This window comes from Athene cunicularia (assembly GCF_003259725.1).
Source record: "Athene cunicularia isolate RWA chromosome 2 unlocalized genomic scaffold, athCun1 chr2_part1, whole genome shotgun sequence".
Classification (NCBI taxonomy): domain Eukaryota; kingdom Metazoa; phylum Chordata; class Aves; order Strigiformes; family Strigidae; genus Athene; species Athene cunicularia.
The window spans coordinates 141,164,056-141,184,622 of record NW_020799095.1 but is presented as its reverse complement, the minus strand read 5'-3'; the positions used below and the strand labels follow the sequence as shown (position 1 = coordinate 141,184,622).

The 20,567-nt window shown below is 44.7% G+C and overlaps 1 protein-coding gene across 2 annotated transcripts; it reads right to left on the bottom strand.

Moving 5' to 3' along the window:
• Positions 1–2,883: 2,883 nt before the first annotated feature.
• FAM83A (family with sequence similarity 83 member A) lies at positions 2,884–19,325 on the bottom strand. 2 transcript variants are annotated; one of them, XM_026842554.1, is made up of 5 exons: positions 18,975–19,325; positions 18,177–18,786; positions 15,123–15,290; positions 13,484–13,608; positions 2,884–8,483 (listed from the first exon to the last, which is right to left on the bottom strand). In XM_026842554.1, exons 2-5 carry the CDS (start codon positions 18,750–18,752, stop codon positions 7,937–7,939), a joined length of 1,416 nt encoding a protein of 471 aa, XP_026698355.1. In that variant the 5' UTR covers positions 18,753–18,786; positions 18,975–19,325; the 3' UTR covers positions 2,884–7,936. The 2 variants fall into 2 exon arrangements, with proteins under 2 accessions (XP_026698355.1, XP_026698354.1); XM_026842553.1 differs by lacking the exon at positions 18,975–19,325 and having other exon boundaries at positions 18,177–18,823.
• Positions 19,326–20,567: the final 1,242 nt, after the last annotated feature.

Genomic DNA, 20,567 nt, shown 5'->3' with positions numbered 1-20,567 from the left:
ACAACTTTCAGAGGTAGCCATCCATCGTAAACCTCACCATGTTGTGCTTGAAGCGCCTGTGATTTTTTGAGGCCTGGGATGTCGGTGGGATGGAAGGCTTCCTTTATGATGTCCAGTTTGAAAGTTTCTTGGTATCAAATTCTATGTTGTTGCATTTAGAACCATGGAATCAGCCATTTTAAAAATTATTTTTAAAAATATTTTTTGATTAATTGATGTTATGGTGAATTCCTGTTCAGAGATGGATAGAGATATTAAATATATTTATGCTGGAAAATTGTCAATAAGAATAATTCCATATGTTTTAGGAAAAAGATATCAGTGGTAAATACTTAATTTAGAACTGGAAGGAGATTTTCTTTCTTCAAATGTAAGTGTTCTTAGCAGGCATATAACTAGCTATAGTCTTGTCTGCTCCCTTGCTAAGCGCACTGGAGAAAAACTGTCAAGGTTGTTTATGACTGTTTAGTCAGATCACATCCTTTGTAAAACCCTGCAAGGAAGAAAATCTTTGCTGTGAAAGCTGGCAGTGTTGTTTCTGCATTATACAACTCCTTATGTTATGCTTTCCATTGATAATGACACCACTTTGCTTTATTTTCTGAAGTGTTGATGCTCTGAGCTTTGGGCTTCTACAGAAGAAGGCAGATATTATCCTGCAGTTTCTTTTGCTTGAAATAATTTGCATTTGAGGCAAACAAGGTGTGCTCTTCCCACATCTTCTCTTAAACTGTGAGACTTAAATTCTTTGTAGCTTTTTGTAAAAGTGTTCTTTAATGGATATAGTTTAAAACTAGCAATCTCTTAGACATAATTTGCTGTGACTTTTCTTCATGTTTTCCTGTGTTTTCTTTATGAAGTACTAAAGCGTGATGAAACTTTAAATAACTCACAATTGAATGGTAATTCACCATATGTGAATTACATTTGTATCTGCAATTTTTAGGTGAATTTAAAGCTTTAAGATACTGGTTAGGGAACCTGTCACTAACTCTTGGTGTGGTGTAGCACTCTGCTAAGTTGACTGTGAAACCTCTTCGGAAAAATGGAATATTGCCTTCAGCCATGTCAAATTATCTTTGATCGTTTGGTGACTTAATGCAATTAAACCACATCCTGGTCAGCTTGTTACGAAAGATGATGACTTGGCAAGTATACTTGGGTAAGCACTAATGCACTAGAATATTTGGTTTAGTCATGCATGCGCTTTGCTAGGTGGAAATTTTTGTGTACGTGTGTAGAGCACTATATTCGGATGGCAGTGAAACCCGCCTGAAGGGCTGGGGATGCTTTTAAGACTAACTGGTGTCATAAGTTTTCAGTAGAGACTGTCCACAATGTGCTGTAAATTAATTACAATGTTGGCATCAACAGTAGAATGTCTTATAGCAAAGACAGAGCAAATGTGGAAAGCTTAATGCCAAATATGTCAGCAAAAAACTGGAACAGGGACTTCACCTGGTTTCTCCTTAAACTTACAGTCATGAGTAGCCACATGTAATTTGTTCTGCCACAACTCTCGGATAGGTTCAGTAGTTAGGACACCAGAACACAGCTCTGTGGAACCAGGTCTGTATAGATATTTCATGGGAACTTGCCAGATGATTTGGCTCCACAGTTTAGAAGGTAGAAATAGCTTTGTAGCTGCTTTAGCAGCAAATTAAGTGCTTGCCAAATGTTGTAATTTTGTGACCGTGATGTCCAAAATACACAGTGGCTAGCCGAGGTGATTCAGGGACTTTGGTGGGTGTACAGATTGTTTGACTTGAGGTTGTTTCTTAGACTGGAAGCACAACAGTTAACTCCCCACTGGTTCCAGGAGTGGAAGGCAAATTGCAGTTCTTAAGAACAGGCAGTATTTTCTCAAACATAACAATGAAGCAAAAACGTTGTTTTTAACTACTCAGAGGAAACAACATGAATGTTGTTCAGAACATGTCGCATAGTTACTGTTCCAAATACCCAGTGTTTATTTCACTGGGGCTATGAAATATTCCTTTGTCCCACTTGTGCCTGACTATCTCTCATCTCAGCTACTTCAATTCCTCCTTTTTTGGCCTGCTTCTCGCTTTTTTGGCATGCTGTTTCTATCTTCAGTTTTCTTATTTCTGATCATATTGCACAAGGGGATTTGCATTTCCATCTTTTATTTGAATGCCACATCATTGCTTCTATGTTCTGCACAATTCTACATCTGCCTGTAATAGATTTCTTCATGTTTTGGCTCTTACGATATTATTATTGGTATTAGTACATGCACCAGTACTCCATGCTGAGTTAAATAGCAAATTTTAGTATTGCAAACTACAAGTGAGAATCCATTAACAGTTACTGAGGTTTGATTTTGTTATTTTAACACTTGCTCATGTTAGAGACGCTTTGGGAAGGACCCTCTGACCCTGATTCTGATGTTTCTGAAATGATTCCCGTGTACAAACACAATCTAATTGTGTGTCTTGCTATCGAGTGTTTGAATACAGCTGGCTTTGAGGTGAGGGAACGTGTTAGCGCTGTAACTAGCAACATTAACACAGTTTTCTCCATTACAGAATCATAGAATGGTTTGGGTTGGAAGGGACCTTCAAAGATCATCTAGGTCCAACCCCCCTGCCATGGGCAGAGACATCTTGCACTAGACCAGGTTACTCAAAGCCCCGTCCAACCTGATGGTGAACAGTGACAATGATGGGGCATCCACACCTTCTCTGGGCAACCTGTTCCAGAGCCTCACCTTCTTCACAGTAAAAAATTTCTTCCTTATCTCCAGTCGAAATCTACTTGGTGTGCGGTGGTCCAGGAAGGAAGAACGCCTGGGTGCTCTTTATTTTCTAAGAGGAACAACAAGGGCAGACCAGGGTGCTCTGTTGGTTTGTTTTCTTTTTTAAAAAAGTAGCCTGTGGAAGAACCAGCAAACTGGTAGCAATGGATGATGAGAAAGCTGAGCTACTCAACTTTTTTGCCTCAGTCTTTACTGGCAACCTCTCTTCCCACACCTCTCGAGGCAGGGGCTGGGGGAGCAAAGTCCATCCCACTCTAAGGGAAGATCAGGTTCATGACTACCTGCAGAACCTGAACATACATAAGTCTGTGGGACCTGAGGAGATGTGTGCCAGAGTCCTGAGGAAACTGACTGATGTAGTTGCCAAGCAACTCTCCACGATATTTGAAAAGTTATGGCAGTCAGGTGAAGTCCCTAGTGACTGGAAGCAGCCTGTGGAAGAAGCAGTCAGTGAAACGCTCCCAAGGAGCACGAGCAGCAAGCACAGGGGACGTCCTTGAGCCCGTGCTCCTCTGGGTGCTTTCTGTGTGGGCAGCGATTGCACACTCACCACCCCCATGCTACCTCCAGTAGCAGGCACACGGCCAGGCATCAGACTCAAGTGCTTTAATGGGCAACACTTGAAGGACGCCAGCAGCAGAAGCATTGCTGAGCCAGAAGACCTGCAGGGCCGGTTTGGGCTGGGGAAAGGACATGGGGACGCTCTGGAAAGCCTGGCCAAGCCCAGCCTATTCATCCAGCTTGCTTCCAGGGTGCGAACGCGTGGGCAGCAGTGGGTTTGAGGTGCCCTGGAAACACATGCTGGTGTGTGAGCAATGCCTACAGATGGTCCCTTGGGCAATGCCACTTGCTGTTTTGCTTCTTTCTGCTCCTCACGGTGAAGACACCAACCAGCCCCGAGAGGAGGGTCCCCAGTGCTGCTAACAGCAGTGTTGCTCTAATGGCAGAGGTGCTGTCTGGAAAGCCCTAGGGGCCTTTGCTGTGTTCTGCAGGGACCCATGTGGGGCCATAATTACACTCCAGAGTACCCCAGGGCCTGACCTGGGCTCTGCAGGGGCTTGTGCAGGCCCCAAATGACCCTCCAGAGCACTCCAGGACAATAGCTGGGCTCAGCAGGGAGCTTTGCACCCTTAATTCCCCTCAAGACTGCCTTGGGGCCTCGTCTGGGCTTTGCTGGGGCCCACTGGAGGCCCCTGCTGCCCTACAGAGGTCCCCCCCTTCCACAAAATATAGAAGTCTACAGAAAAAATCACTTTTAAGTTCACTTTGTAAATATTCTGGAGGTTGATACGGGCTACATTTATTTATGCTTTTTAGCCCCCTCCACCCACATCTAGATGCTCTTCATCTTCCTGCAAAATAGGCGAGAGACCAAACATGTAATAACAAGGATCATTCCAGTTCTTGTTTTGCAGGTCAACGTCTGAATCTTCTTCAGCAAAAGTAGAGGGGATGAATCCTCTTGTGCCATCCACCAGCTCTCTCCCCGCCCAAGGACATAAACAGCTTGTCTAGAAGTTAGAGGAAGCTAGTTCAGGCTGCCCACTGCCACCATCAAAAGGATTGTAGCTGTACCAAGCTATGAATGTTTGAAGCTTTCCCAGTTCTTGTCCCAGAGCCTGCAGGATGACAGACTGTTTGTCTGCTACTGGTTCTTCGGTCTCACTTGCGGGGTCCTCCTCTGAAAGAAGGCAGGACCCAGGACTGGCCTCTGCCCAAGCTGACTCTGAGGGGCCCTGAAACCGATTCTCTGGTTCACTCACCTGGGCTCAAAACAGTTGGCTTCTCCATGGTCCCTTTTTATTTCTCTCTGAGCACTTTTTGCCATGTCTCGGGGCTTTCAGTCTGTGCTCTGCAACTTCCCATCAGGTTTGCAGATGGCTGATGGCTTGGATGGCAGCATTTCCCTCCTCTCCACTCACGTCTGTTCCAGGTCAGTGTTTTCAGCTTGAACCTTTTCTGCCCAGAGCATCTGCCCACAGAGGTGAGAATTTTCTTCATCCAGTCTGGTGTTTTCATCTGTCATCTCCAGAAGCTGCACCTCTAGCTCCTCACACCTCTGACTGAGGCTGCTCACATAATATGAGCCCTTGTCTGCAGCCAGTTGGGCCTGGAGCTCCTCAGCCACCTTTGGCACAACTTAATTCTGCTGGTCCTGTGCCAGCAAAGCTCTGGCAGGCTCTCTCCTTTCTCCAGCCCTCTGCTGAGGAAATGATTTCATGCCCAGTTCCTCAGCGGAGCTTTGGCTGGGCAGTGGCACTGGAGTGTGCATCAGCTGCCTGATGGTGACCTGCAGCTGCCTGCATCTTTCTTTCAGCCGCTCAGTGAGGGCAGCTAGCTGAGCATTTCTCTGCTGGAACCTCTCTGCCTCCTTGCACGCTTCTGGAGAACTTCTCTGTCTCAGGAAGTGGTTCTCCATCTCCAGGACCCCAGGTTGCCTCTCCAGGTCTTGCAGGGCCTGCTGCCAGCAGGGACTCTGCTCCAGCAGTCGGCTGCAGGTGCTGCCAGGAAGCACTAAGTCTTGGTCTTTCCCGTTGGTGCTGTAGAAGAGGCCACCTGAAAGCCACAGTGCTGGGCAGCAGATGGCACCATGTGGCAGGTGCTCTTCCCCAGGGGCCAGAGCCTGCAGGGCAAGGATTTACGTTCCCTGGCAGAGCCAGAAGGAGGAAACGGGGTGACTCCAGCCTGTCCAGGTCCCTCTGGACATTATCCCTCCCCCCGGTGAATCAACGGCACCACTCAGCTTGCTGTCACCCGCAGACTTGCTGAGGGGGCACTGTATGGTACCAGTGTTAATTCGAGCCCTTCCCTCACACGGAACGAGGTATGTCAGCATCCTGCCGTGACCTTCCTGACAGGTAGTTTCTGCAGCTGCCTGTAACCACATGTTCCCCGCATCACTGAGTGATCAAGCTGTTAGGAGTTTTGGCATAACTCATTGCTGAAATTGTAAACTGTTTGTTTTCTGTCAAAACTGAAATTCCATTCATCTGATGCTGAAGTGCAGCGGTCGTCTGAACTAGCACAAACTTTATCCCTGATCCAGAGTTGAAATCAGCTTATCTTAACTCCTGGGTTATTAGCTTGCACCTTAACTCCCTTTCATTAGCTGCGTTTTCCAAAATTTCTGTAGGCAAACTATCTTGCCCCACAGAGATGAGAAGAGCTCGTTCGGGGATTTCATGGTCATGGTCTGAGGAAACGAAGGCTTCAGAGGTAGTGGTCTACAGACTTCTCCCCATAAACCCCCCCCCCCCCCCCCCCCCCCCCTGTGCCACCCTCAGTTGGGGCACAACACAATCAGGGAACTGAACCAAATTTAGAAGAAAAGTCTTAATTAGGCTGGGGACATACACATATGTTTATTTCTGTTCCTGTTGATTTCAGAAGAAAAAAAATGTTTCCTTTTCACCTGAGCTCTGACTGTATGGAACTCATTTAGCTTTTGTAAGAGAAGAGAGTCAAGGTGCACAAGTCAAAAGAATATGAAGAAACAAAATGACTCTCAAAGGGATTTTAATTAAATTAATCTCTTTTATTTGAGTGGTTGCCATATTTAGATAAGTAGAATTGTCACAGGAATGAAAACTTTCCCTTCTTCCCAAGAAATCTGAAGAATGTTGCTATGTACAGAATTTACAATTATATGCAATAATTTATTGTTATTCTGGACTCCAAAATGTGGTATCACAGGTAAAACGTCCACACTGAAGCTAGAGGAGGATGTGTTCATCCTGTACCTTTTATAATGTTCTGTAAACTTTACCAGTAGTCTTTCAAAATGATTGCACTTCCAAGGATGAGAAACTTTGCTCACCTGAGATCTTGCTGCTGCGTACAGGTTTCATAATCCACAGCCTAAATAATTAAATTACATTCCTTTTTGAGCAGGTGAGAAGTCAGGCAAAATGGGCCAGATGTGCAAATGTTTTTAGGTTTGCTGTTGGAGTCAGATGAAAGATGATATAAAGCAGGTGTAAAAAAAAAAAAGTACTGATAAATCAACAGATGTTGGGAATCTAGTGACTTTGGGATTTGGATGGAAATCCTGTTTCATGTATTTTCTTACTATTTTTTGCTTTCCACTTACAGAAGCTTTCTTCATTTTCATGGATTATTTGGCAGAAAGTTTTTCTGGTTTGGTTCAAGCTGATGAATCTCTGTAATTCCCTCTGTAACTCAGTTGGCACTACAGACACCCAGTTTCTCTTTAAAAATTAGAAACCTTGAAGAACTCTGAAATAAAACATTACATCTAAATTAATGTTCAATCAAATGGCTGCTGAGAGGATTTCTAAGACCCACATGCTATTAATGAATTGGAACTCAGTCCTGGTGCGTTAATAGTAGGACTTCACTTCTTCACTCAGCTTCATTTTCCAATCTGGATCTAAAGAGCAGCTCTGCAATAAGGAAAATTGTTCTGAGCCAGTGGGATTGGAGGTTTGTAACAAAGTGTGCTGGAAGGCACCCGAGTTGCTAATGAGTGGGAGCGAGCATACGGTGGCTGCAAGATGTCCTCTGTCACCGGAATTGTCGGTCTCGGTCCGTGTCACAGTTAGTAGGCCCCTTCCTAGAAACCCTGGGAACAGACGTCCTTGATCTGCATTTAAGCAGAAAGCTCAGTGGCAGTGCAGTGGTAGAAACTGTGCTTCCCTGTCAGACCTAAAGGAGTCCTCCTAAACCAAGATTAAGGTGAGACGACAGCACAAAGGTAGGCTGCTTCTGCCAACATTGCCTCAGTTTGGCACTTAAATAGCAGCCTTCTGTCTCCTTATGCAAGTGCATAAAATGTAGCGTAATAAACTGTGTTTTCCCCACTTTCAGGTGCCTGCCCTATGGAAAACAGTAATCACCTAAATCTACTGCTACACAGATACGCTGCCAAGGGCAGGTGACAGGCAGCAGCAGTGCTGCACGGTGAGCAGCATTATTTAGATGTGTTCTTCCTGGGCTTGTGAAGCACCCAAGGTTTACATGGTAGCAAGTTTGGCTTTTTAATTAGGGAAATGAAGCATCCATAAGTAGCAAAACAAAACAAGAGGCTTGAAATCATCCTCATTTTGTATTATACAGAATTTCTATATTCATCAGTACACAAGTGATTGCTAAACAGGTCCTCACTACATTTACTTGCAATTCAAAACAAGGCGGTTATTATGCAAACAGGTTAGCTTTGTGGAGGCATCTCCAGGGTGAGCTTAACCCTGTCCTGTTTGGCTCCTCTTGCCTAAGTCTTATGGGTCTGTAAATGTTCATGTTGTTATAGAGAACTGCAGAGTTATCGGCCCCGTAGTGCGGCTGATAGTAGTTAGCCTGGATGGCTGCCTGTGGTGGGGGGGGTGTGAATGAGACATAGCTGTGGAAGGAATTAACTCTCTGGAGTGGTGGCTGCGGGGTGAAGTTGCTGCTGAATATGAGAGTTCTTGGGGTTTGCTTGGCCTGGTGGGTGCTGCCAGCTGAGAGGCTGCTGAACGGATCGGAAAGAGTGTTGGCGCTTCCCTCGTCGCTGTAGGGGAGGCTGCGCGGGGGGGCCCAGCTCTTGCTGAAGAGGAAGGGCATGGTGCGTGGTGGAGACTTTGGTCCCCTCACTGGCTTGGACAGCGCATAAAGGTGTCGGAACTCTTCATCAAACAGCTCCACAACTTGACCCGTGAACTTGGAGAGGAGGTTGCGGTGAACCTGGCCGCATAACCATGTGAAACTGGGAGGAGAGACAAGGTAAGGGTTAGTGTTAACATCAGCCCTTAGGAACTGGAGATCCCCGCAGGGGTGGTGCGAAAGGCAAATGTGTTTTACTGCTGAAGCTTCTTGTCTAAACACAGGATGAAGATGGTGTCGCAGTTGAATTTCAGGTCAGTTCACATCAGTGCTCTTTGACTTGGATCAAACTTTGTTATTGCAGCTGCCTCTAAAACCTTCAAGAAACCTTGTAAAGTTATACAACCTCCTACAGGGTGTGGTGATCCACATCCACTGCAGCACTGCCTGTCAGGTACAAGACCCAGGTTTGGGTGTCTGCTCCACGGAAAGGAGTTTAGACCCTTCTTTTGGGTACCTCTCTTCCACGCACAGTGCTTAAATCCAGGTCTTACCATGTCTTGTCTGCACACACACAAATTGTACCTTCCCTGCAGAATTCTGTGCCAACTGCTAATTCTCAAAACTAACCTTAAAAACACTAGTGAAAAATAACCACCCTTTGTTTTCATTTTGCCATACTTTTTCTGCATTGGTCAAGAGAAACACATAAAAACCCAATGTCCCTGTCACATCCCATTCCCACAAAACAAACTGCCACACCTGACAAATGCTTATTTTCTTCACTACAGAGAAAATTAGATTATAAATATTTCCTGCAGCCTTTCAAAAAAACCCCACCTACTTTCCTATAAAGTAAGGGAGAAATACCACAGTAGTTTTCATTCTGGTAGTCCAGAGACACACCTTAGGACACTCTATAGCTTTTAAATTATTTTTCTTTTATGCGCTTCCCTAATCCACCTGACAAACATAGATCTGTGCTCTTTTACAAAGCCACAAGCCAGCCTGATTGTGCTGTGCAGGCTGCCTTGTCTGAGCAGCAGCACCACCAATAAAATGAGCATAGCTGAGAGAATGAAATGTAATTACTCCCTGAGCTGACTGGGGCTCGAGGTGTGCAGCAGAGGATACAGGGCAGCATTGGATTTGAACCTGATGTTATTCTGTGTTGGCAAAAGTCTGCCCTGGTTATTCCTCCGTGACTTTATTAGCTACGCTGGATTTGCACAAGGATTGCTGAGAGCCAGATTTGGCTGTAGGTGTGTGCACTTTAAATCTTGTTCTTGTCATGTTTTGACAAAGCTCCTGTGAAACTCAGTGGGACTGACAGCCTGAGCTGATGCTAAGGGAATAAAGACAGACAATTTACATCTACCTGTCCAGAGCATTCTTAAAGAGGGTTGGGTTTGGGGCATACAGTGGTTTTGTACTTGTGCTTCAGGAGCAAGGGGAGGTGTGAAGAAATCACTAGTTCAATCCCACTGGACAACCCTACAACATATACTGTACATTTTATGATTGGATGTGAAAATACCCAGTAGGTTACTAGAACAGAGGCACTGCTCATCCACTTTGTTCAAATCACTCTAAATACGGACAAAACCTTGGGAGCTGAGGTAAACAGCACAGCAAGCAAAATCCCTGCTGTGGGGTAACATCTGCTCTGCTAGCTCAACATTGCCTGTATGCAGTAAGAAGCACTCTCTCAACCTTTGCATGTCCTTCATCTAACTGTTAAGGAGATTATAAAGGAGGAATAAATATAAAAACACACACAATTAGCCTGGGAAATCTATGCTGAATGTTACATACTAATGAAAGGGCTGAGGTGTGGAGTGGCAGGTTTATACATTATGGGCTAGAGATACATCTAGTTTATAAAAGAAAGCTTAGAAAAATCAACTACATTCATAAATGGCTTTTTAAAACCCAACAAAATCAGAGCAAAAAACTTTTGTGCCCATTTTGATAATTTAACGTGTAACTTCCTGGAGTACCTGGTGGACAGATACTCATTTGTGGCTCAGCAGTCTTATCTGTAACCCTTATTAACACAGAAAGTTGGATCCAATTACTAGCCCAAAGATTCTCCATGGGCTGATAGCAAATGGGTCAGCTGTAAATTAACAAAGTGAGACCTGTGAGATTTTAGACAAACGTTTGTGGACTTCATGTAGTGAGTCACAGCAATTTACACTCTGTGCACTTGCTGAAGAACAAAGCAAAACTTGACATAAAGACTTAACAGGTTTTCATTAGCTTCATTCTAAGAGGCAATGAATTGTTCAGGATTAAGGCCCTGTTTTGCTCCTTAGTTTACCATTCCGAGTGTTCTTTTGGGAAAGGCTCAGAGAAGTCTGCTATCGTCACTATCTGCCCAGAAGGATCATTCTTCTAGCAGGCCTCTTTGAGTGAAGCACATCAGAAGGAAGAGAAAGCACAAAGAAGTACTGCCTAGCTTGGGGCCAAAGCTGTATCACAAATTCAGTCATTAAGAAGATAATTTGCAGCTGTCCTTCCAGGGCTTTGTCACAAAATCTATGTCCTGTTCTGGATCCTCTCACTTATGACTGTCTGACTCAAAACCCACCTCTCCTGTCCAGTCCTCATTTGCACTGGACTTTTGTTTTTCCGAGTCTACCCTCTGCATTACTGCAGCTGCAGTTTATTAGGGATGCTCTCATCCCTGGCATTCACAGTGCTACAGTAACACGCAGCATTACACACATTTAATCTGAAATCCAAGGACTGGGTTTTTCAGCTGAGCTCAGGTTTGAATTAGCCTACACATTAGTGCTGCCTGCTGGTGGGATAACATCTGTATGAGAAGTCTGCCCCTCCCGAACGGATGCTCTTGGCAAAGCGCCCCAGTGCCAGATACTGGCTCTGAAGAGGCTGGTGGCTTTCAGCATGGCAGCCAGGGAGGTACTCAGCTGCCCCTGAGGATCAAGGTCTATGCTTGCTGCTGTTTTCATTTTGCCTTCTTTAGGAGCAGAGTTCATGCACTATCTAACTTCAAATTAATCTAAAAAAAAAAAAAAAGGAATAACACAGTTATCATAGGATGGGGCAGAGTTAACACAGAGACAGCAAAAAGAAATACTGCATCCTAACCCTACACCATAGACATTGGCAATAAAAATTGAGAGGAAAACTGTAACTTAAAACACTTACTCATGCCTGCACTTGTGCAGACACATGGCTGGAACAGCCTTCAGGGCCTGGTCTGCCCTGTGCAGCAGGACCATGCTTACCCACACTGACCAAGACAATGGTTTTTTAACGTGGTTTTAAAAACCACTTCAGAGCAGAAGATGCCACAGACTCGGTGTTGGTTCCTTTGCCTCTAACTAGTTGCCAGCTTCAATCCTCTTTATTGTTCATTAGGCAAATGTGTGCCCAAACACTCTGGGTAGAAACAGTGAGCCAGGGTCCCTTTTAGAGCAGTATGTCCTGAAGGGCTATTTGATTTCCTCACCCTGTTCCCCCCACTGCTATTACGAAGTCATGCAAAGCACAACACTTAGACGGAATTTGCTGTTGTATTAAAGATCTTTTGTATTAGTTTTAAGATCTATTCCAACCTGATTTCCAACAAATGCATTGCAGAAGTTTGTTTTACATCATTCTTGTTTATACCTGCAGAGGTTGGTGGTTAAGGTTTAAAGATAACAGAAAACTTTCAGATTAAGAAAGTGAGAGCTAGCAAGCCTACATAAATGCCGTGCACCAATAGCAAGCTATAACCCATGTGAATCTGCAAACCGGTGCTGAGCATGCTGAAGGTAAACAGTGTATAGATCTGTTCCTCACCACCCTCCCTGCTTGCTTGCTGGGTAGGGGATTATGTAGCTTGACAAGGCTCTTGAGGTTACAAGATATTGCAACAGCAGTAGAGAATGACAGAAGTGACTCTGCACAGGACTTTGGTTTTATTCTTTTTAGTACTGAAAAGAGAAACCAAAAGGAAGCTTCTTGGCTAGAGAAAATAGATCTTGTTCTGTCCCTCTTCTCCCACACATCCTTCACTTCTACTCTATATATAAATCTGCTCTTGCATTTCTACACATTTTTGGTGAGGGACTAAAAAAACCCTGAAAGATCAAGAAAATCACAGAGTGGCCAATAAAATAAAAAATGCAACAAAAAACACTGAATGATCACTCGTTTTTGTCTGATGGTTCATTTGGAAACTGAACAAAAGCTAGATGCCTGCCTCTGTGGACAGCTGAGCTCCTGTAGCCTATGCTAACCCTACATATTCACTTTTACCTTTGTTACTATAGTTATGTAATCTTCCTGGTGACACACTTTTATCAGACTAGAGGCATTTAAACTTCCAAATCATAAACTAGGATTAAGAAAAACAATTTAATCATTTTAATTAAATAATCACCTCTTGTATTTTTGCATCTGGATTTCTAGGATACACTCGGTCATTTGTGAAGCTTATCTATGTAGCCATGAGGCTTAGGAACTTCATTGATTTGATGCAAACTCAGTCTCCTGAAATTCCATGACTGGAGGATCTTGGATCTTAATTAAAAACCCAACTGTTGAAATGCTACATCCTCTACCTGAAATAATTACAGCAGCACAAAAGTGGAGAGTTAACAGACTCAGCTCACCAAAAAAAAAAAAAAAAAATGTAAGAGTCACGTAGATACATACTTCCTACCTGTTAATGACACAAGAAAAAAACAGTAAGTCTCTAAAGTGTTTCTGTTTTACCTTTAATCACCAAACTTGTCATACAGAGAAGAAATCCTCAGATAAGCTGAGTGACATATGCTACATTAAAGGATCCCAAGGGAGATGGAAATGTATCATGTCTCATGATCACCGCATCTGAGGCCCAAACAATGAGGAAGCATAATATTAAGCTATACACATTTCTAGTTCTCCAGGGCTACACCAGCAAGGTTGTTTACATTAGTTTCTGAACATTTAAATTAAATACTACACTCCACAAAGAACTAACATCAGCTTTAAAACAAGTTAAATGGATTATTGAAAAATTACACATATTTGAAAACATAAGGGATTTTTGTTCAAAAAAACTTTCTCACCCGTACAAAAATTTCCGTGATACTTTTTTATGAAATAATATTAAAAACCACAAAAGAGCACCTAGACATGAACTGTAATGACTTAACTCACCTGTAAGATCCAGAAAGCACGTATCTCCAGTCACAGATAAGAAATTTTTCTTGTATTTGTCCTGAAAATTTTCTGCCTGATTTGGCACAGTAAACCTCTCCAGTAACACTACGGACTGAAATATTCTGTAAAGAAAAAAAGGAGTAAATTACGTTTTTCTAAGTTTAAAAATCAGAAGGGCCCTTTCCTCCCACTGCCTTTAGCTCTTCACTTCCCCAGCGTCTGTTACGATTTCTTCATGGACTCTCCAGTGTTATATTTGAAGGTCTGGGGCTAGAGGAAACCTAGCCAAGCTCTCTCACCTGCCGCAGGGTTATTTGTTTCAGTGGGGATATAAACCTGCGTGGAAATTCACGCAGATGGAGCTGTGCTGTGGAACAGTAACTGATGCTACCCCAACCAAAAGGTTGTATGTGTCCATAGCTGAGAGCAGTCTGTTACTTCCACTCACAGCCCAGCAACAATTTGCTTTAGTTTTCTTGTTTTACATTGGCTGTGGCACAATACAGCAGGGCAAAATGTCTGCTTTCCCAATCCACGTGGGCCTGCCAGGAATACATGCTGCTCCTCCAGTGGTGCCCACAGGAGTGCTGCCCTGCAGGATCGGACGCGAGTACACGTGTGAGCCGAGAAGCTCAGTTTGGCCCATACGATGCTCTGCACTGTCCTCGTACCTGAGCGAGTGCATTTCAGGCAGGCCAGGCACCCAGACCTGACCCTGCTCTCTGGACACACACTTTGCAGAATCAAGGCCTTGGTAAATGAGTGGCACCAAGAATTTGGCTCACACATTGTTGAAGCCTGTGTGTTGTAGCAGCATACTTAAATGAACAGCACAGGCTTGTTCTTCCTAAGTAGTGGGGCTTTACAGACATGCAAACACAGTTATAAGCATGTTTTATTAATTTCAGTTTCTTTGTACATTTGGGGTGGAATTCAGCTGTTGAAACACAGGTGTCTGGTGCACGTAAGATGCCCTCAGGTCTCCTGCCTGCCCTTCAGCTGCCGTTCCAGAAGACTGTTGCCTCCACAGTACCAGCCATCCCCACAAAGATGCTCCAGGTGCCCTACAGCATCTCAGACAACAACTGAAATGGTCCCTTGGAGGTTATTTTTAAGATAAGTTTGCTCCAGCAGAGATGAAGGTGGACTAAGCTAACAGCCAACTACATTTGAGCCATTATCTTCAAAACAGAGCTTTAACATCAGAAACCACCTATCGGAAACCACCTAGTGCAACCAAAGTATTGCCATGCAGAAGAGTTTTGTGTGCCTGCTACCCGTGGCTGCCAGACCACAGCTGCTGAGTTACTAAACAGACCACAGTTACTAAACGGAAGCAGTTGCAATGCTTCTGTTAGATAACTCTACTAAGGGACTTAAGCTCTTTTTTAAGACTTCAGGACCCAGATTCATCTCATCTAAGGCCCTAATGGAAATGCCTTAATTTCCTATAACATCCATGGGAAAATGTACACATCTCCAGAGAGGAATTACGTGCACTAATGTTCCTCTGGAAATCTCTTGCTCCCTTTTAATTACAAGGTGGACTGGCCCTAGCATAACCATACCTCTAGCTCAGAGTACCTAAAGTTAGGCAGACAAATCTGAGCCTAAGAGCTTCACAGAGCCACAGTACCTTGAAGAGATCCTCAGCAATTTGCAACTTGTCACACATCTCTGAGAAGAGATTTATATTGCCATGATCAAGCAACAAGTAGACAAACACCATGCGCTTGTTAGCTGCCTCCAGGAGGTCACAGAGAATCTCAGTGTCTGTGAACACATCCATCACGATAGCTAGCACCTAGGGGAAAAAAAGCATAGGCATTAGCAGAGTCATTTGACATGATTTAACTTTGCCTTTAAGGCCACTGAAATGTAGTTTATCTGGTTTTAAAAAAATATTACAACAAACACAAATCTTCAGAGATACACGTGGATATTTCCTCTGGTTTTCTCCCTAAGTTTCTGAATCAGTGAATCAATAAGACATGTCGCTTCATTGTTTTATTGCTCATAAAAAGCCAATATAACATGCAACATACACACTTCAGTTAAGCTCTTTTAATAAACACAAGATGACCCATGAATTTGTAGGTGAGATTTCAGCACTAGGAAGTACATTGAAGCGCTAATCGGAGAATAATAAGGATGCAGCTAAAAATTCAAGAGACTGCAGCCCTTGCCAAATGGCTGACTAACTTTCCTAAGTCACATGCATTTAAAATGCAAGAATCACTGTATGATGCTTTGTCTGTTATGACTTACACCTGGAACGGTCCTGGCTTTAAATTCTCACTCTGGTGGTAGTGGTGGGGTGGCAGACTGAAACAGCTCCATCTGTTTTGGGTTTTTTTAATGCTGTTTCATAAACTTAACTGTTTCAATTTAACCATACATCCATTCTTTTCCATTCACAATTGGCAGGACAGTGTGTAAAAGTCTCAGGACTGGGCATAGAAGCAGACAGCTACTTAAATGCACAGCCTCCAGCCAGTGTGGATCAATGTAACTGTAAATGTGATATAAAACCACTTCTGTACTCTAGCCCCTACACTCAGTGGCACTGGCTCCTGAAGGTGCAGGTCTTCACTGACATTTGCTATTGTTCACGGAAAAGGTAATTTCCCCAGGGCAATTCTGCCCAGCTAATACCTGACTTGTCTTCAGAAGGTGCCTGTTTCTCCATTGACTAGAGAAAGAACCCCTGATAGTTGCATTCTGGGTATCATCTTCAACCAAAACAAACTTCAGATCTGTCTTACTAATTGCTTCCAACTTGCACTGAATCTTACTCCAAAGCCTGTTCCCACACTTGCCAGTGAGTTTATTCCCTTCGCACCCACGAGAAAATCCCACAAGACTAAGCACATCCTGCGTGGCCAGCATCCTGTTCAGGCAAGCCAAATCATTTGCAGAGCAGCAAGGCTCCACCTTCCTTCTGCTGCTAAAGCACGGTGCTTCAGGAAGGGCCGTGCCAGTGCTAGGTAACTGGCACAATTATGTCCAATGTCTCACATCCACACTTACTGTTAACTCACCTTGCCTTTTTTAAATGGCATACTATGCATCCAGCCTCACTGTAGCTCCAGCCCACTCTCTCTAGTACTGCTTTTTCACCAGGTGTTCCCGGTTTCTATTTCTGCACCTGACTTTACTCTCTTACTTGCAGTACTTTTGCTTCTTTTGCCCAAATTTCATTTTATGATTTGTGCCTATTCTGCAGATGTGTTAAGATTATAGTACTACTCACCAATCCTTTGCAGTTTGATGTCATCCACAAACATAGTCTTTATTCTGTTGTTTAAGTTGATAATGGATATATCAAATACTAGGTTACCCAGGATGGGTCCTTACCAAATACCAATTAATAAATATTGCCATTGAAAAGCTGTACTCAAAAAGCAGCTGTCAAATGCATACTGTGTGTAAGTGTTGCCCCAGCACCCTCTTGTAATGTAAATTAGATGGTTATAGAAGTTCATGTGAACCATGGATTTATATTACGCTTCCCACTTTTTCCCTTACAAGTTTTCTCCTCTTGAGACAGAAAATTGGCCTGGGTTGATACTTCATTGATGCTTATTTTACTATTCCAGAGACATTTCTTCTGTTGCTGTATCTTTCGGATGCCGCTAACTTAAAATGACTGATCTGTAATTCCCCTGATGTGCTGTAAACAGGGCAGTTGCCAGAGGGGATTCTTCTCCCCTGCCATTACACTCAGGATTGTCAGACCCAGCACTTGCCCTTACAGAATAATAAAGCCGAAGTCCGCAGCGCCAGTGGGCTCGGCAGCCTATGCCGGGCAGTAGGCACTGCAGCCTGGTTTTGCTCCTTCCTGACCGTTCCCCTGTGAAACTGCTGGTGGTGTCTCGAGTTCATACGAGGGGAAAGCTCCTGGATGATGGTAAACACAGCCCTGAAATCTCAAAGAGGGTTTTTTTTTCCAGGAAAACAGGAGAGCTGCCAGAACACATGAGAGGGAATTTTTGTGCCCCTCCAGCTGCTCAACTTCTGGTTTCCCAGCACGTGGGCAGCCTGGCTTGTGGCTGGCACCTCTCTGCAGCCCCCCCATCACTTTGTCTATTATCAGGGGCATCATCCGCACCTTTCCCACATGCCAAGTTACGCTGCAGAGTCTCTGTATGGAGCCCACGTGGCATTTTTAGTGACACTGACAATATATTAGGGATGAAAGGTCTTTTTTTCTGAATAATTTCCTTCCTCTGGGGATGGCTGCTGGCACAACAGACACACATGCTCCTCTTTGGGCTCCCCTTCACCCACATCTCCCCTGAAACAATCACAAATGGCTCAGAGCTCGCTACAGCTTAATTCTCATTACTGGTGAAATGGTCTAAGCAGAGCAAACCATCCTGTTGGTGATGGACTAGAAGGTACAGAGCCCAGCTGCCCTTTCTATGGCACATTTGCTCTGCTGAGTTAATGGAGTTTAAAAGAGGGAATGTTTATTTTTTCAAGTCACCAACATAAAAAGATGTTGGTGTGAGGGAAAAAAAAAAAAGCACTGTCTGTGCTCAACAATGGGATCTTTAGAGCCACTTTCTAAAACAAAGCTACACTGCGAGGCACAAGGCTGGCTCAGATCAAACACCACATTTACCTGATCTTTTTAAGAGCAGAAAGACAACCGAGTGCAGAGGGAACAGCAATTCTCTTCCCATACCTGAGTGGTTTTGTTGATGTACCGGCGTATGATGTCTCTAATGTTGCTGTTCTTCTCTGTTTGGAAATACACAGTGGCAGTGGATTTTTCCTTTAAATAAGGCTTCTCTGCTGTAATCCACGTGTGCAGCAGAGCTGGCTCACTGCTGTCAGAAATGGTGGGGAAGTAGGTCCCTGAAGGGAGCGACCCAGCATCGTTCTGCTTTGGTGCAGCCGCCCCGTCGGCAGCTACGGACTCCTGTGCATAAAAAGACTCCCTGGCATTATCCTTGATGTACTGAGCTTCCACTGAGGAGAGGAAATCCACCTCACCCTCTTTGCTTAAAGTTTCGAGGTAGGAGTCTGTCCCACCATCCAAGAAGGCATCGGTGGCCAACCTTATACTTTCGTTGTGGCTGAAATCTGCTTTTGTCAGCTTCGGGCACTGGTTCTTGATCTCTTCCAGCCTTTTCCTTATCTTGCCCATGTGTCTGGAGTGGCTCATGGCTCTTTGTCGCAGCAGTCGATCTGCCAGGCAGGCACCATGCATATGCGCGGCACAGGGAGTGCAATCGTCCTTCTTGTTTGAAGACTGCATTCTGGCATGAAATCGCCTCAGCTGAATGAATTAACTATGAATAAAAATAAAGAGATCTTATTACCTCAGGCAAATTCACACTCCCTGATTTCGTTGGTACAATTATCTTCAAAAAAAACCTGAAGCTTGCTTCTCAGGTGGTGGTGTACTTCGGCAACAATCTGTTTCCAGATGGGACACAAGTGCAAAGCTGATTAGATTGCTTATCTGAGAGGCACCCACCTCACCCCCAGGGCATTTGAAGCATTTGAGTCCAATTACCAGGGCCGTCCGATTCGGTTGTATTTCCCTTCCTGTCGCATCCTGTGAAATGTGAGGAAAGCACTCAAGCAAAAGCAGGTAGGTTCCCAAGCATCGTTGCACAATCTTCAAAACAGCTCGAGGCTTCTCTGTCTTCCCATAGTATTCGTTGGGGAGCAAAAACAGTTCTGACGTTGAACTGGGACAGAGACATCAGCCATATCCATAGCTTCAGAATAGCAGAAAGGGTCGTAGACTCTTGTCTGCACCTACATGCTACCAGGCAGGTTTAAAAATAGACTTGAACTTCGTCACCGTGTCCCGTTCGTAGTATGTTGCTATTACCATGGACGATTCACTCATTTATTTCCTTAAAGCTTTGTGACTACGCCATCCTATTAAAAGAAAAATACCCCTTCCCAAACATCCTGAATATTATGTGGAGGGAGGGTTGTGAGCTGGCCTCAAAGCATCAGAAATACAAACACTCATCACTTGATTGTGCATATTTAGGGCTGTTTGGTTGGTTTCTTTTTTTTTTTTTTTTTTTTTTTTTCCCAGGCAGCAGCTTCTGGAGTCATGTTGTCCCGTGGCAGCTCGGCTGCTGTGTCATTAGCAGGATGGAGGTGCAGGTTCGCAGCGGGGTGAGAGGTGCAGTGCCTCCGGGGAGCCAGGCCGACTGGTATGACTGCGCGGGGGCGAGGAGAGGCAGGGTGGGAAGGCACCCTGCCTGAGGTACGCCATAAATACCTGTGTGCATGCTTTTATGGAGAGGCACGTGTGACACAGTTTTCTCACGCAGGTTGGGTTTGCCCTCACCTTGTGTAGCTCTGTGTCTGTACACGGGTTTCCCACAGCTCTTTAGGGGAGCAGAGGACCGAGGGGACATGCCACTCTGGGCTCTTGCATGGAGGTAGGGGCTGCTGAGGGCATGTCTGAGTGGGGGAAATGTCCTGCTGCTCTGACCAGCACGCTCGGGAGCACGGATGTCTTCAGGGCTACTGAGTGTGACAAAGGCCCAGTTTTTCCACAGTAGCTTACCAGATTCTGGGTCTGTGTCAGATGCCTTATGGGAGAAAAAATGAGTAATTATACATGATGATGACACAAACATATATCTATATAAAACGAGGAAAGGGTACGAAGTGGTTCAGATTTTAATCCTGGAGCCATGGAGGGCAGGAAACACCCACCTAGGGTCTGAGTAGAGATGGTGGTGGGGCCCATCCCTGAGCTCCTGGTGTGATTTTTAAAATTATCCTGTCCCTCCACCCCTACCATCCACCCGCAGCTGTCTGACGCGGACAAAAGTCACTAATTATCTACTGACCTGTTCTGCGCAATTATGCTGAAAATGATGCCACCTAATTAACCTGACGTGCATGATCGCGCCCTGTCAACACCTATCAAGGCCTCCTCATGCCCAGCCCTAGCCCCCCCTCCCCGGCCAGAGCCAGCGCTGTCCCCTGCGGTCCCATATGGTCCCCACACGGTCACAGCAGGGCCCCACACAGCCCACCCAAGGATGGGGCCCCCCCCCCTGCTGTCACAACAATTACAGACTAATTCCTGACT

What these genes read in the sequence shown, in the direction of transcription:
- FAM83A (XM_026842554.1), bottom strand. Translation starts at nt 18,752, where the DNA reads ATGCAGTCTTCAAACAAGAAGGACGATTGCACTCCCTGTGCCGCGCAT. An exon ending in ACATCAACAAAACCACTCAG is followed by an intron (nt 15,291 to 18,176) that starts GTATGGGAAGAG and finishes TTTTTCCCCTAG; the next exon opens with GTGCTAGCTATCGTGATGGA. An exon ending in GTGCTTTCTGGATCTTACAG is followed by an intron (nt 8,484 to 13,483) that starts GTGAGTTAAGTC and finishes CTCTCCTCCCAG; the next exon opens with TTTCACATGGTTATGCGGCC.